Genomic DNA, 14,957 nt, shown 5'->3' on the forward strand with positions numbered 1-14,957 from the left:
CAACTCCATGTGGCAAAGAGAGGCAAGAGCAGTCAAACGTCCATATATAATCTTGAAAGAATATTTGTTCCCAAAATGGATCAGTTGTTGAACAATAACGGTTTAGCAACTTGTGGCTCAGAGGATAGAGTAGTTCTAGACACATTTATAGAATGAACACTCGACTGATGAAAGGGTTAATTAACAAAGGTGTGCAAAAGGAAACAAAGATGTAGATGCCCACCATATGAATGACAGCAGATGGAGAGAAGCAGACGGACAGCAACAAAAAAGTGGGTAAATAAAGAAAAAACAAAACATATACAGTCACTTTGCTTACAATTTTATCCAGAGTAACTACAAGTACACCCATCACAGTGATAGTGCTGCTGGACCATCCTGTGGATAAGTGTCCTGCTCAATACGGATAAATGACTTATTCTTTGCAAAAGAGTTACAATATTTCTGATAGCAGCTCAGATCTTTAAGCACTAGAGCAGACCAATAAATGGGATATATTAGTGATATAAAGGGTAAACCTATTTGAGGCTTACAGTGAAGAAATTTTGGGTGGAGGATAAAGTATATTTGCACAGGGGTACAGTCAGTGGATTAAAAATGAGGGTGAGGACTGGGTGTTAGTAGAAGGGTCTGTAGATGGGGGCACTCTCATGTACCTCATGCTTCCTCCTCTCCTCCTCCACTCGACTCACTCTCCTCTGAGCTGCTGCAGGAGGGGGAGCCTGGACAACACATGACACCGAGGGGCGAGGATCAGAGGTCTCTCGCTCTCATTTACAGCACACAGCCGGACAACATCAACAAATGTCTGAATGTTACACAAGTGCCCCTCAGTGCCCCTCCGAACATACTGAGTGATAATGTATGGGCAAAACATAGGAGTGAATTAGCCAATGACATAAACGGGGTCCTTATTTCCCATGGTTCTCACCTGCTTGAGTTTGACTGGTTTCTTTGCCGCATCCGGGACCTTTCTGATGGCGTCAGATGGTCTTCGGACTGTTAAAGGCACTCCATATTTGGCTGCTGGCTTTGTGATTTTCTGAGCTGGGGAGATGGGGATGGGGCCTGGGGCAGGCCGTTTGGCTGGGGAGTCAAGAGGAACAGAACAACTGGATTTCTAGTATTTGGAGATAATATCTCTACTCGACTACTGCTCATCCATCAATGGATACCATGATTTCGGAAGTAGTTTTTCTTCCTAAATAATTATCCCCTAAATAGAATAATCCAGATATATATAACAACATCACCAGAGGGTAACAAATGTATTAGTTATTAATGAATGTGTTTACCTGGCGCTCCCTGGGCTACACTCATTTTAGGCTGATGAAGGTGAAGTGAGTGGCTGAATTCCTGAGCAATAATCTGCAACATACAAGGAAACATACTAAACAAACAAATTCTCCAACATATGAGGGATTGAGTCTGGAATTAGAACAGAGCGTTATATAACATCTGAGTTATTTCTGAGTCACAACGCACAAACTGGTTCATCATCATACTGCCATAAATGTCTCACCTGAGGGCTGAGAAACTTTTGAATCCTGCGAGCAAGAAAAGGTTTGTCCAAAATGGCTGAGACGGAGGGTCTCTCCCGGGGGTTGCGCTTGAACAGCTGGGCCAGGAGAGAGCGCAAGTCTTGGGAGTAATGCACGGAAACAGGTGGGTACGAACCACGGATGATTTTTAACACCAGATTCTTCATGTTTCCGGCCTCAAACTGAGTGAAAGACATCACATAATTGGTTAAAAATGACTCTTAAAATTATAGCTTGAAAATAAAATGATAATACCATCTTCACTCAAGTCATGAATCACATAAACCTACAATGTTATCAAAGAATACAGAAAAAAAAAAAGATTTTCTCTTCAGGCAGAAAGTGTCTTTCCACACAGCTAATCATCTTAATTTTTAAAGCTGCTGCGGTTTCACTTGCCTCTCCACTGTAAAATATTAGTCTCCTCAGAACATTCATGGTGTAAATAATGAAAGAAGGGAAGTGAGAGAGGAAGAGGGAGAGAAAAGGAGACCTACATACAGAGACAGATTAAAAAAAATATAAAGAGATAGTCCTGTTTTATCATTCACATCAAAGATAAGCACAAAAACGTCCTTGCGCGCAAAAGCTACTACTGAGAACATAAGGTACTTACTGCATGCTTAAGCGTGCACATTTCATATAGGACACATCCCAGGGCCCAGATATCACTAGGGTCAGACCGACAGAACAACGCAGAAAGAGAGAGAGAGAAGACAAAAGACAGACAGGGAGAAATTGGGACAAATGGGTAAATTTTGGGGTGGCACATGTGGATTACTCACACATGTGCACATGCAAACATAAATACACAAACAAACAGAATATAAAATCTAAAGTGATTTGCACAATATCTGCATTTTTTCTTTTCTTTTTTGCAAAGGACTACACAGAATTTAATGTTTACAATCCAAACCAATGGTATAAAATCTAATTAATGCATCACAGTCTGAATGTTCATATTATATTTCATCATTCAGGATGTGATAGATTTGTAAAGGTTGACTGAAAACCAAATAAGATTTGTGTGCTGTGCAGCATGAGAAAAGCTGATACTAAGACATTTTAAAATTCATACTCTATCAAAAATCAAACATTTGGGATGAGTAAGATTTCATTTTTTTAAGAAATCAATAATTGTATTCAGGATGCATTAAATTGATAAAAAATTACAAATACATTTATAATATTTAAAAAAAAGTTCCATTATTCATTATTTTTTAACTTTATATTTGTCCGAGAATTCTGAGAATAAAAATATACATGGTTTACCAAAAAAGAATTAAGCAGCATATGTTTTACAATACTGATGTTTCTTGAGCACATAATCCGTATATTAGAATGATTTCTGAAAGATCATGTGACACTGAAGACTGGAGTAATGATACTGAAATTTCAGCTTTGCCACCACAGGAATAAATTACTTTTTAAAATATGTACAAATAGAAAGCAGTTTTAATCTGTAATAAATATTTCACAATATTATTATTTTTACTATATTTTTGATCAGAGAATTACAGATTTGTTAAAATTCTAATACTTATGCTAATTTAAAAAATCCTTAATCCTAAACAGTGATGTAATACAGCAGGTGTTCATCAATACTGGCTATAAACATTCAGACTGATCGGGTTACAAACAGTCCAGGAACAAATGACTTGGGATCAATACGTAGCTGCTGGGATCAGATAAGCTCATATAAACTTACATCACCACTTTAATGATTCAGCAAACTGTATCTAGAGCCACTGAGTGCTTCTGTACTGCCCGTATACAGCACTCTGGCTCAGAACAGGAAGTACTTTACCTCTTGTTGTTGTATGGTTTATTTTCACATATCTCTGGCGACAGGTAGTAAGGTGTGCCAATACACGTCCTCGCCAACTCCACGGTACTGCACACACAACCACATCACATATGAAGGTTATTCTCACCACATTCCTCATGCTGTGTTGAAATCAAATTAAAACTACTTGCCTGTTCAAAACTCTAGCAATTCCAAAGTCACCCAGCTGAATGGTACCATCTTTGGTCAGAAAAATATTCTTGATAGAAAACAAAAGCAAAAGTCATGTAAGAGGCATATGTAAACCAAGTCGAAGTGTTGATACAAGTGTGTGTGAAAGAGACAGCCGTACCTGTGATTTGATATCCCTGTGTAGGATTTTGCGGTCATGTACATGTTTCAGAGCCAGGCAGATCTGCACAAGCCAGTCAAGAATCTTCCAGAAAAAAACAGTGTTCAGTATTTCAGTCGATTATTTTTGCATAAAAAAATGGGACTATAGCTAACGTTCACTAAGAATATCTTATTTTGTTTTGATAAAATACTATTTTTTTCTTTTTTTAATGGTATATGTAAGTAGCATTTAACTGGTCCAGCAATGCCAGCCCTGTGGGGCGACCTACTCTTTATACTGTAGAATAAAATAGATTAGCAGCTGATGTGACTGGATTCTTCATTCCATATGAGTGCATATGACTTTAAATAGATATTATTTACTTTGGTAGGAGTGAGAAAAAATAAGTCAAATCTTACGCTTTGATAATTTCAGCCTGTTATCAGGTGCAGAGCTGAACTTACATTGTATTGCTCCTCTTACCTGTTCCTCAGGGAATAGAGTCCCTCTCTGATTATTGATCTTCTTAAACAGGTCTCCTCCCTCACAGTAGTCCATTACTATGTACAAGCAACCACTCTCTGAAGAAAAAGAGAGAAAAATTATTGTACTTCAATGACAAAGTAACAGCAATGTTTCAGATCACAGCCTGGGTGGCTTCTTGAGATTTAAACAGTCAGATTTATTTTAAATCATGCATTTAATTGATCAAAAGTGAGAGTACACATATTTATAATGTTATAGGAGTAATGATTTCTTGAGGGTCATGACAGAGAACACTGAAGTAATGACTTTTAAAATTAATTAAAAAAAATGTACAATATATTAAAACGAAAATCTGTTATTTATAATTATAATAATATTTTACAATATTACTGTTTTTACATTGATTTGATTAAATAAATGTAGAGCATAAGAGACTTCTTTCAAATACATTAAAGTTACAAACTTTTGGATATTAGTGTATCATGTAGTGCACATCCAGCACAAACCATGTGCCAAATCAGTTGTGCGGATCACTCCGCTGTGGCAACCCCTGATAGAGGGCATAAGCCGGAAGAGAGAGAGAAAGAATGTAGTGTACATGTGATATAATCAGATTTAAAACTCTTAGGTTCCACTGTATATTTAAAATGGAATTAAGCCAACATAATCCCCTCCCCTGCTAATATCATTAAGATTCATATACCACCCCAGTTACATATCATTAATTAGTCTCCCATCCGGATGCCAGAGATACTGCTGCTGCATGACTTCATGCAGAGAAACTATCATTAGCTCAACGACATCCTCTCTATAATTTAATTCAAGAGCTTGGAGCTCCTCCAGATCATGCAGACTGCCCGATCTATCAACCAGACACAAACCTTTAGATCAGAAACGCAGTGGGCCTGGTCTGTGCCGGAACTAATGTACTCAGATTAATCAAGATCAGTCAACTAAAGACCAAAGACCTCGTAGACACCCGTTTGTCATGCCTGTCGATATAACGGCAGGGCTGGGCAACGAAGCATCATATAGCAATTTCACTTAATACACATTTCAGAACATGTACATCTTAACTTATGAGGGGGCTTTACCTTCAAAGGATTCCTTGTACTGGACAATGTTTGGATGGCTCATGTTAGCCAGAACTGCAACCTCTTTACGGGATTCTTGCCTTTCTTTGTTCGACATCTGATGAACAAGTATACCACTTATCATCTTGTTAAAATAATTCTGTTTTTAATAACTGAAATACTTATTAAATTCATCAAAAGATGCCTAATAGAAAGAATTAGACTCACCCTGGAGATGCCAATCTCCTTGATAACATATTGTCGACCGTCTGTCCTCGACTTGACCAGGATGGCTTTCCCAAAGGATCCCTCACCAATTTTCTTCAGTCTCTCATATTTATCCATGTCTGTGCAAATGACTTCTCATGCTGAGTTAAAGGGAAACAAAAAAATACATAAAATTAGGATCACCGAACAATACTAGGATTTTTGTAAAGTTATAGCAAAAAATAATATAATCTCTATCTCTTTCTAAATATGTAGCCTAGATATAGGTACATAAATACTAAAATAAAATAAATAAATAAAAACTAAAAGCAAAAGCCAGACAGTGTACAAGAGCTTATGAATTAAATATGACATGTCAGAAGGAATTACCCACCACTCTTTAAAAGAGGTAAAAGGGGTACAAAAGAACAGAGGTTAAAAGAAAGAATAAGATGGAGAGAAGCACCTTAAGACAGCAATACATTAGACTAACAATCTGATGAAAGCTATGCTGTCCAATAATATACTGAATCACGAAAGATAAACTTACAAGCTCGACATTTAAATAACAGACCATGGATTGACTTAAACGGTCTAATATCTAAAACATTAGTTCTTTACACACAAGATTTGTTACGCTGCTTTATGTTATACGGGTAAATGCATCATCACGTGAACATTATGTTGCAAAGTTTGAGAAGCATCAGCTGTTGTCTATTTTAGCGGGGCCTTGAACGGGTCTGCACTAACTACTGATAATACGCTACTAAATGCACACGAATGAAAACCGCGCAAGGAAATTACCAGTCTTACTGGCATCCTGCGAGATTACACTGACATGCACTTTAAAGCAGAATTCTGTCATATATTGCATTATTTTCCAAATAAAATCAGTTCTTACCTTATATATTCAGGGTAATCAGCGAACATCGGCAGCATCAGAGAAGCTCACAAGAAGATTTTCTGATGTGGGCGGTCTCATGTGGGAAGACTGCACACGCTGACTGAGAGGAGCGATTTGATTGGTCCGCGCTCATATCGAGTCTCAGGCGATTGGGTGATAAACATGCCAGTCAAAACCCATAGCCGTCATGTTTGTCTGTCAATGTTTGGTGCAAAATTCCCCCCTAGCAACCGTCACCGGTTGGTACACGGTCATGGAGCCACTACAGAGAGTCTTTGGCCAGGATCCGCTTTCATGGCCTTAAACTGAAGAGCTTTTGAAAATGAAAAGACGAATGGATTAACGAATTCTGGCACTGTATTTGTGAAGTACAAAGCATTTTTTGTATGTATGTATGTATGTATGTATGTATGTATGTATTATTTTTTTTTTGAAAAAGTAAAAAAAGTCATAATAATAATATATTATTTGTGATCGCATTAATAATAATAAAAAATTATAATAATTATTATTATTATTTTATATTTTAAATACTTATTTAGATTACATATATTTTCAAATTATGTATTAGTTAATTATTTTTTATTAATTTTAATAATTTTAATATTTTACCAATTTGTCTTATTTGTCAATGTTGTGAGATTTTATAAACATTCTAATTTATCTTTACAGCCTTTGTTATCCAGAAACAAAAACATTTTCAAAGGTTTATTTATTTATTTTTCTACCCCTTAAACCGATTTCTGTGATATAAAATGAATTTGCTGCTTTCTGGTTCCAATGGATAAAGTGATGTGCATGTGTAGCTGTTAGAGGCAGTCTAATAAATGCATTAAAATGCGTTAGTACTTGGATAATACATTTAGTAAATAAATACATAAATAAATACTCGGTTTTCCTCGAAATATATTGCTATTATTTCTCTCAATAAGGTCTTTGAGTTCATATTAATTTACCGATGCGTTTGGCTCCTCCTATCGGCCACCACGCGCAGTTCACTCAACATGGCGGCAACCATTCAAGTTCACATTTAGCGACAACAACGAACGGTATATGATATTACCTATATTTACCATGAGCTCGATATCTTGTCGTCTAAAAGTCTAGATGCTGTTAGACGAACTATAATGTGCAGTGTCAGTTAAAGCATCTCTAAGGGATGTTGCTCATTGTAAATGGCAATTGTAACTTTTGAGTTAACATTATATCATTTCTGCTCTACAGTTTGCTGTATTAATAACTTTAATGTCAGATATTACCAACAGTTATCCGGCACATCTAAGAATTACCTTTCAGACTACCTCTGTATTTTTAAACTAATATCCAAAAGCTATTGTATTATGGCCTTTTATAAGTGTTAAGTTCTAGATAAAAATTGTGCTCAATGTGCTCAATGGTTATCATATTAATATACATATTTACAAAGGCACTCCAAGGTACTATACATTTTAACATTTCTTGGCACAGCAATGATCAAATGTCAATCAAAAATGCATTGTTTCTTTATAAGCAGCGCTACTTATTTTGTAAAGACACAGGTACTATTTTCAGTTGAACTTTCACCTTTACTCTTTCAATATCTGATTGCGGGCCTGCAGTGTTCACTGTGTGCTGTTTTTTCTCTTTTAGGGTCGTGATGTCTAGACTGGCGGTTGTGTGCGGCGGTTCGCGTGGCATTGGGCGAGCAGTTTCTCAGCTGTTAGCACTGAGGGGTCATAGGGTTGTGGTATTGTCTAGGAATAAAGAGGCTGCACAGGTCACAGCTGTATCTCTCCCTGGAGGTGAATCAGTCTGAGATACTTTGCATTGGTTCGCTGATGTAAACTCTAACACATTGATTTGACGATGCAGACATCATACACTTCAGGCCTTTATTTTTTAGCTAAATTTGAGTTTTGCATATAGAATTTGTCTATTCAACAGCACAAACAAATCATTTTTGTTTCCAGGTTGGGCAATGAATGCAAGTCTTAAGTTTAAATTGTTTTAAAATATATGTTATAATTCTGGAGTATATATTTTATTTCAGAAAACCACTTGTGTCTAAGCTGTGATGTCTCTAAAGAAGAAGACATTCAGAGAGCATTTGAGACCATCAGTAAGACCTGTGGCCCTGTGGGATACCTGGTTAACGCTGCTGGCATCAACAGGTCAGGCCGTGATGCAGAAAATGTGATATTGAATAAATATATATCAGACAGAGACCATGTCAAAAACAGCAGATTTTGATATTATAAATACAATTTAAAAAACTACTGCATTCTAATATATATTGAATGTGTGTTTATCTTAAAGAGATGCATTGTTATTGAGGAGTAAATCTGAAGACATGCTCTCTGTTCTTCACACCAACCTGCTGGGGTCAATGCTGACCTGCAGAGGCGCTCTACGGAGCATGCTCAGTCATGGAGGAGCTATTGTCAACATAGGTGGGTCTCATTTCTGTATGTCCCACTACCTTATGAACTCCTTGTATATTACTTCAATACAGTGTCAAGGAGTTCAAGCTGTAGAAAAGTCTCCCTGCATCAGCAGCTGGGCAGATTGGGTTCATTTAATCACCACTAGATGGCGCAGAAGCTTCAGATTTTCAAGCTTCAGATGTCAAACTTGTATTGCTCATTTTATGATATGCATATTACAATACTGGATATATGGAGATTATACGAGGCGGAAAAACACATTTTAGTTTTATTAAGAGGCCCAAACTGAGCAAAAGATGCCATTTGGTGCACTTGCTGAGAATTACTGTATGTGAAAAAGAAAAAAAAAATATATATAATTCTGATAGCCTAGAATGTAAATATACAACATATGTGACCCTGGACCACAAAAGCAGTCATAAGTAGCATGGGTTATATTTGCAGCAATAGCCAGAAATACATTGTATCGGTCAAAATTTTTCTTTTATGCCAAAAATCATTAGGTTATTAAGTAAAGATCATGTTCCATGAAAATATTTAGCAAATTTTCTTACCATAAGTATATCAAAACTTAATTTTTGTTTAGTAATGCGCATTGCTAAGAACTTCCCATTTCAATAAAAAAAAATGTTTTACCCTGGTTTTGTGGTCCATGGTCACATATAATGTTAAAACATATAGAGAGATGGACAAATACACATTCCTCAAAAGCCTGATGTATCTTATTTAATACTTGCATTTTCATTAAAATAAATAAATAAATAAATAAACTGTGGATAATTAAGTTGCTTCAGTCCAATATGTATTTCTCTTGAAATATTTCTAACAATATAGTAATAACAATAAAATAATTTATTCTTATGTTTACTTCCAAAAAATCATTTAAGGTTTAAAAAAGACACTAAAGAGAATTTAGGCCTTAGAAATTTGCGTCTCAAATATGATACAGTAGGTTTAATCATGTTTCCTCAGGCTCTGTGGTGGGTGTGAAGGGTAACTCTGGTCAGTGTGTGTACAGTGCCAGTAAAGCCGGACTGGAAGGATTCACACGCTCCCTGGCGAAGGAAGTTGCTACCCGGAATATACGAGTGAACTTAGTGGCTCCAGGTTTTGTCCTCTCTTTTTCTTCTATTACTTATTTTGCCTTTTAATCTGTATATTAGCAGTCATCGGTGTAACACTGAAAATTCTTTTCACTCGCCCCTCTCAGGATTCATTCGGACGGACATGACGGCAGGGCTGGAGAAGGAAGACGCGGTGAGAAGGATTCCACTGGGCCGTTTTGGGGAACCTGCAGAGGTGGCCCACGCTGTCCTTTTCCTCCTGGAGTCTCCTTATATCACAGGACAGCTTCTGCTCGTGGATGGAGGACTACAGCTGACACTGTGAGGATTTCTGCCAGCAAAGCATGCGAGCCAACTGCATACTTTTGTTATGCTGATAATGTCAGATCTTGATATTGTTAATCAGCTCCTCATCACTCTGTGGAGTCACACATACAGTATCATTGTGTAAGAGCTGGATTGGATTAAGGTTATTTTTAGTTCACTGGAGTTTTTGGGTTATGGCTCATGCTCCATACTTAGGATGACACGGGTCACGGGTCAACATGTGGAGGATGTGACTCGCTTTGTGATGTCATTTCAGCATTTAAATAAGCTGTGCTTCATTACACTTACAGAACCCCTAACTCATAAAAAATATTTATTAATTTAAAATGTATTAAATCCTGGCCTTTTCACCATCATAAAAATACAGATTACCAAGAAATCTAAGTCTGCTCCGAGAGATGTTTTTGCCAACAGCAACTGGACTCAACCCAGACTCAATTTCAGAGACGTTTATTTATTGTACTATTCATAAACCAGAAGAGAATAAGGAGAACAGTCTGTATTACAGGCACAGGTTGGCTTGGAGAACAGAAAATATTGCAAAGTAAGAACCTCCTAAAATCCGTCTATGTGTAGAATAAACAGCTGTGCAAGAAAAAAAAAAACATATGCAAATCACAGGCTTACATGTGTATATTGTTATGCTATATTATTTTGTATATACGTTGCAGAGGTGTGTTAGATGATGGCTAAACTATTTGAACTGAGTATTTGATACTCGACTGATCAAAGCTAATATCATTACGAATGCATTACAGAGAAAGGAATATGTGTGAGTTACTTCAAAAGCCAATGAAATAAAAAAACGGTATCGCATTTTTGCACGTTTCTGTAATTCCAAACCTGAAAACTGAAGCCTACCTGTCAAAGCATTACCTCTATCTCATTCCATGCACCATCATCATTAAAATCAATAATACTCGTAGAAATCTCACCTTGTTCCGCAATCAGCCCATCCTTCACAAACATGCCTGCGTCAATTCTGTTTCCTATACTTCCATCATAGGCATTCCTCATTACTCTCACTCCCATGGAAACACAACAAACCTTCCAAACCTGTCAGTCAGCCAAAACGTACAAAAATCTCATCACTCATGTTAATGACATATCAGTCTCCGCTTTTAATCTCTCCTAAAAAAAAAAAGACAGGGTGGGAAAAGATCATTAAGGCCCGGCCTTGTGCGACATCTCTGGATTGGAGCCGAGATCCAGACGCAGCGTCTATGTATGGCAGTGTGCGTCTGATCAATATGCTGGATCTCAAGGGCCCTGAAGCTCCAGGGACGATGAAGTCCATGGAGTTTTAGGGGTGTCCATCTTTCCACAGCCCTGTTCCCTACATCCAGAGAACCAGCGCCCCCAACCACCCCAAAAAAGTCTGTGCTAGAGAGGGAGACATCCCCTCCAGCATTTCATAAATATAATCTAAGGCATTATAACTAAATACATAAAAAGTGTTACATGTTGGCACCGTAGTAACATGCACAGCTAGATGCGAGTTATTTGAATAGATTTTTTATTATTATTTTAATTTTAAAAATTAAATATTTCTCAGGCACTTGTGAAATCTAGAGATGAAAAACAAGGTGATCATCGGTATACTACCTCCTTCCTCAAAGCACATGCTGGTGTGTGTGTGTGTGTGTGTGTGTGTGTGTGTTAAGTGCGCCAGCGAACCATCAAGTCTGTTTACAAGCAGGATATGACCTCACTTAAGCACCCACATCACTTCCCCTCAGAAAACAACTGAAATAAAAGTAAAGCAAATGGTCCTCCTCAGGCGGAGAAGAAGTGATAATACCAAGAATCCAAATCTCGGAGGAAATGCTTAGCAGCTTCCTCCATTGCTATTCAAAGTCAATCGATCACTTTCTCATCCGACCCCAGCAAGAGGGTTTTGTTGGGAAATGGGTGGGGATTATTGAGTACGCTGGATCAAGGGATTGGGGTTCAAAGGTCAGATCCTCCATGCTAGTCTCTACAGGTCGTCACTTTCCACTAGGGTGCCGGGAAGAAGAGGACTGGAGTCTGGGAAGAAGGCTGCCTTCACGTCCAGACCCCGTTCTGTCAGAGCGGCGTAGCGGCTCGCTGATGGACGCACCTTCTTGGGCTTCGGGGTGTGAGTCTGCTGCCACTGGGCTGAGGGAAGGGAAGGAAAGGGCGAGGATGGACATGGTTTCTCACTTTAAAGAATTCACAGGATGTAATATTGATGTCTAGATAATGACTGTAGTTCCTCAATTATGAAAACATATGGAGACTTTCCTGTATAACTTGGAAAGTTTCATTTAGGGTTACACAATATACCAGAAAAAGTCAAATAACTATATTATAAAAATATATGTGTGTGTGTGTGTGCACGTGACACTGCACCACAAAACCAGTCTTATGTGTCAGGTTTTTTTTTTTAATAAATAAGCTTTCCATTGATGTATGGTTTATTAGGATCGGACCATATTTGTCTGAGATACAATTATTTGAAAATCTGCAATATGAGGGTGCAAAAAAAATCTAAATACTGAGAAAATCACCTTTAAAGTTGTCCAGATGAATCTTAGCAATGCACATTACTAATCAAAAATTAAGCTGTGATATATTTACAATAGGAAATGTACAAAATATCTATCTGTACTTAATATCCTAATAATTTTTGGCATAAAAGAAAAATCTATAATTTTGACCCATACAATGTTTTTTTTTTTTTGGCTATTGCTACAAATACACCCCAGGAACTTAAGACTGGTTTTGTGGTCCAGGGTCTCTCTCACACACACACACACACACACACACACATATATATATAAGGGTTGATAAATAAAAAAGGTGAATTCAAATAATTCCATTGTAATAACAATAATTTACGCATAATTATATGCAAGTAACCCTTAGCCGATCATACTCCTAAACATATAGTAAGTACATGTGATTAAATTACATTGTAACAGTGAAACCTTTTACATTTAGTTTACCTTTGGCATCTTCATTTGCCATCAGCTCATTTAAATGTAATATTTAAAACTATTTATATATTAACACTGTAACATGTAATCTTCAACAAATATCAAAATGAATGATTTATTTTCATACAAAACATTATGACACTATGACGCCTAAATTCACTTGTAGCATTTAAACATAATTTTAGTGTTTAATTTTTTATATATTTTAAGACTACAGTATGGATCTTTTAAAAAATATTTAGCTTTTATTAAACAATCACTGACTTACTGGTATCAACCAGAGTGTGTATATTGGAAAATCAATTTAATATCAATTTTGAGGTGTCAAAGCTGATATTGTACCAAAAGCCACCAAATGTTAGCGTTGAGAAAACTCTAGTTCCGATTCATTCCAGACAGGATGTGTTAAGTTTTAATCATTTTATGACAGAGATTTAAACTACTTTCATACGACTCCAGTACACAGGCCGCCAGTCCATTGTTGCTTTAACCTTAGGTAAAGCATCCGTATTGTTAACCCTGTTGTTGATGGCAAACACACAGCACTGGCTGATGGGATAGCTATGGGAACAACTCTGGGCAGAGGAAGGGAGTGTGCTTTTATTGGACAGATTAAATAGGGTTTTGTTCTTAGTCTGAAGCAATTTATGAAAGCACATTGATCAGATAAACCGCTCCAACTGCTTAGTCTGTATTTAGTGTACTTTGGTCTTTTACCAATCATAACTCAGCATTGTTGCATGCATTCTTAAGATCCCTTTCCGCCGTGTGTTTGACTAACCGTGTACGTCGAGACGTGCCGTACTGGAGATGATGCCAGCTTCGTTCTTAGCTGAAACTGTGTACCAGCCTGCGTCTTCCTTCAGAGCCGGCTGGATGATCATACAGAGGTAACCGAAGTTGTCCTGGTGCATGCTGGGAAATAGAATTGAACATCAGAATGAGAAAGTAGCAACAAAGCATTTGAATGATATGCCAGGATTGTTTATTTAGGCTGCACAGCCATATTACTTTGCTTTGAATCCTTATGAGCAAACCGTGTCCACAAACAATGACTGGAGACTTTACAGCTTGTGAGTAACTGCTCTCGTCTCTCTGAGGTGGTGCAGACAGTAGCGCCTGTGGTGAGGTTACTGTGTGTGTATGTGTCTTTTACAAGGGTCTTTTTATCAGTATACACACATGTAGGCACTTTAAATACCAGCCTTCTAACAGCTGCCATATACAGGCTAGTAGTGCACAGTGAGTTTTTAAATGCATCTACAGAGTAAATAGTGTTTAACGTGATAAAATAAAAGTAGTGCTTTAGCTAAACTGTAGTTTGGAATGGCTGTAGGAGGGCTTTGATTTGCCCAAGGTCTCCTACACTACCTTATCCTGTCTGTGTTATGAGTGAAGGACTCGTTCTCTTTCTTCCAGAAGATCTGTGGGAACGGGACTCCAGACACACGGCACTCCAGACGCACTGGGTGACCCTCAGCCACACTTGTGTTCTGGAGTTTCTCAATGAAACACGGAGCTTTATGCATCTCTTTGGCTAAAACAAAAGAAAAGAAAATTAACAAGATAAAAAAAAATGAATAAATAACAAATCTAAACTATTACGTATTGATGTAAATAAATATATTTAAAATATAACTTGTGAAAAAATATAAGTTTGAAAATATTTCCCATATAAATATTTTTTACCATATTAAAAAGATACAAATGATACTTTTTTTTTTTACCTACATTTTATAATCATTTTTTTAAAGAAATAAATTCTTTAGTTTATGCTTTTAATTTAAAACATTTTTGAAATAGATTTCTATTTCAAATAAATGCTTTTTTTTTTTTTGCAAAATAAATAAAT

At 37.0% G+C, this 14,957-nt stretch overlaps 3 protein-coding genes across 20 annotated transcripts in view; 1 reads left to right on the forward strand and 2 right to left on the reverse strand.

The window, feature by feature from the left end:
• The window catches only part of nek1 (NIMA-related kinase 1), a 28,588-nt gene extending 22,168 nt beyond the window's left edge, over nt 1-6,420 (reverse strand). For 3 of the 10 annotated variants that reach the window (XM_052586781.1, XM_052586780.1, XM_052586779.1), the window contains exons 1-12: nt 5,978-6,150; nt 5,449-5,588; nt 5,242-5,338; nt 4,145-4,242; nt 3,680-3,763; nt 3,519-3,586; nt 3,349-3,435; nt 2,158-2,212; nt 1,523-1,723; nt 1,296-1,368; nt 932-1,086; nt 657-722 (exon numbers count right to left, since the gene is read on the reverse strand). In XM_052586781.1, coding sequence (XP_052442741.1) covers nt 657-722; nt 932-1,086; nt 1,296-1,368; nt 1,523-1,723; nt 2,158-2,212; nt 3,349-3,435; nt 3,519-3,586; nt 3,680-3,763; nt 4,145-4,242; nt 5,242-5,338; nt 5,449-5,565 — 1,101 coding nt within the window. In that variant the 5' untranslated portion in view covers nt 5,566-5,588; nt 5,978-6,150. Of the gene's footprint in view, nt 1-656; nt 723-931; nt 1,087-1,295; nt 1,369-1,522; nt 1,724-2,157; nt 2,213-3,348; nt 3,436-3,518; nt 3,587-3,679; nt 3,764-4,144; nt 4,243-5,241; nt 5,339-5,448; nt 5,589-5,893; nt 6,152-6,231; nt 6,251-6,328 lie in introns of those variants that run through there. The other 7 variants (XM_052586784.1, XM_052586776.1, XM_052586778.1 and 4 more) reach the window with 7 other exon arrangements.
• Nucleotides 6,421-7,264: 844 nt separating this feature from the next.
• Nucleotides 7,265-10,961, forward strand: cbr4 (carbonyl reductase 4). Of its 2 annotated transcripts, XM_052586162.1 has the most exons (7): nt 7,296-7,380; nt 7,845-7,869; nt 7,961-8,112; nt 8,361-8,481; nt 8,627-8,760; nt 9,727-9,861; nt 9,965-10,961. In XM_052586162.1, exons 3-7 carry the CDS (start codon nt 7,968-7,970, stop codon nt 10,141-10,143), a joined length of 714 nt encoding a protein of 237 aa, XP_052442122.1. In that variant the 5' UTR covers nt 7,296-7,380; nt 7,845-7,869; nt 7,961-7,967; the 3' UTR covers nt 10,144-10,961. The 2 variants fall into 2 exon arrangements, with proteins under 2 accessions (XP_052442121.1, XP_052442122.1); XM_052586161.1 differs by lacking the exon at nt 7,845-7,869 and having other exon boundaries at nt 7,265-7,380.
• LOC127983808 (palladin) overlaps nt 10,580-14,957 on the reverse strand; it is a 78,710-nt gene continuing 74,332 nt past the window's right edge. For all 8 annotated transcript variants that reach the window (XM_052586155.1, XM_052586154.1, XM_052586157.1 and 5 more), the window contains 3 exons: nt 14,477-14,642; nt 13,887-14,020; nt 10,580-12,284 (listed from right to left, as the gene is read on the reverse strand). In XM_052586155.1, the coding sequence (XP_052442115.1) occupies nt 12,124-12,284; nt 13,887-14,020; nt 14,477-14,642 (461 nt within the window). In that variant the 3' untranslated portion in view covers nt 10,580-12,123. The remainder of the gene's footprint in view (nt 12,285-13,886; nt 14,021-14,476; nt 14,643-14,957) is intronic.

Source organism: Carassius gibelio, chromosome B20 (assembly GCF_023724105.1).
Source record: "Carassius gibelio isolate Cgi1373 ecotype wild population from Czech Republic chromosome B20, carGib1.2-hapl.c, whole genome shotgun sequence".
Taxonomy (NCBI): domain Eukaryota; kingdom Metazoa; phylum Chordata; class Actinopteri; order Cypriniformes; family Cyprinidae; genus Carassius; species Carassius gibelio.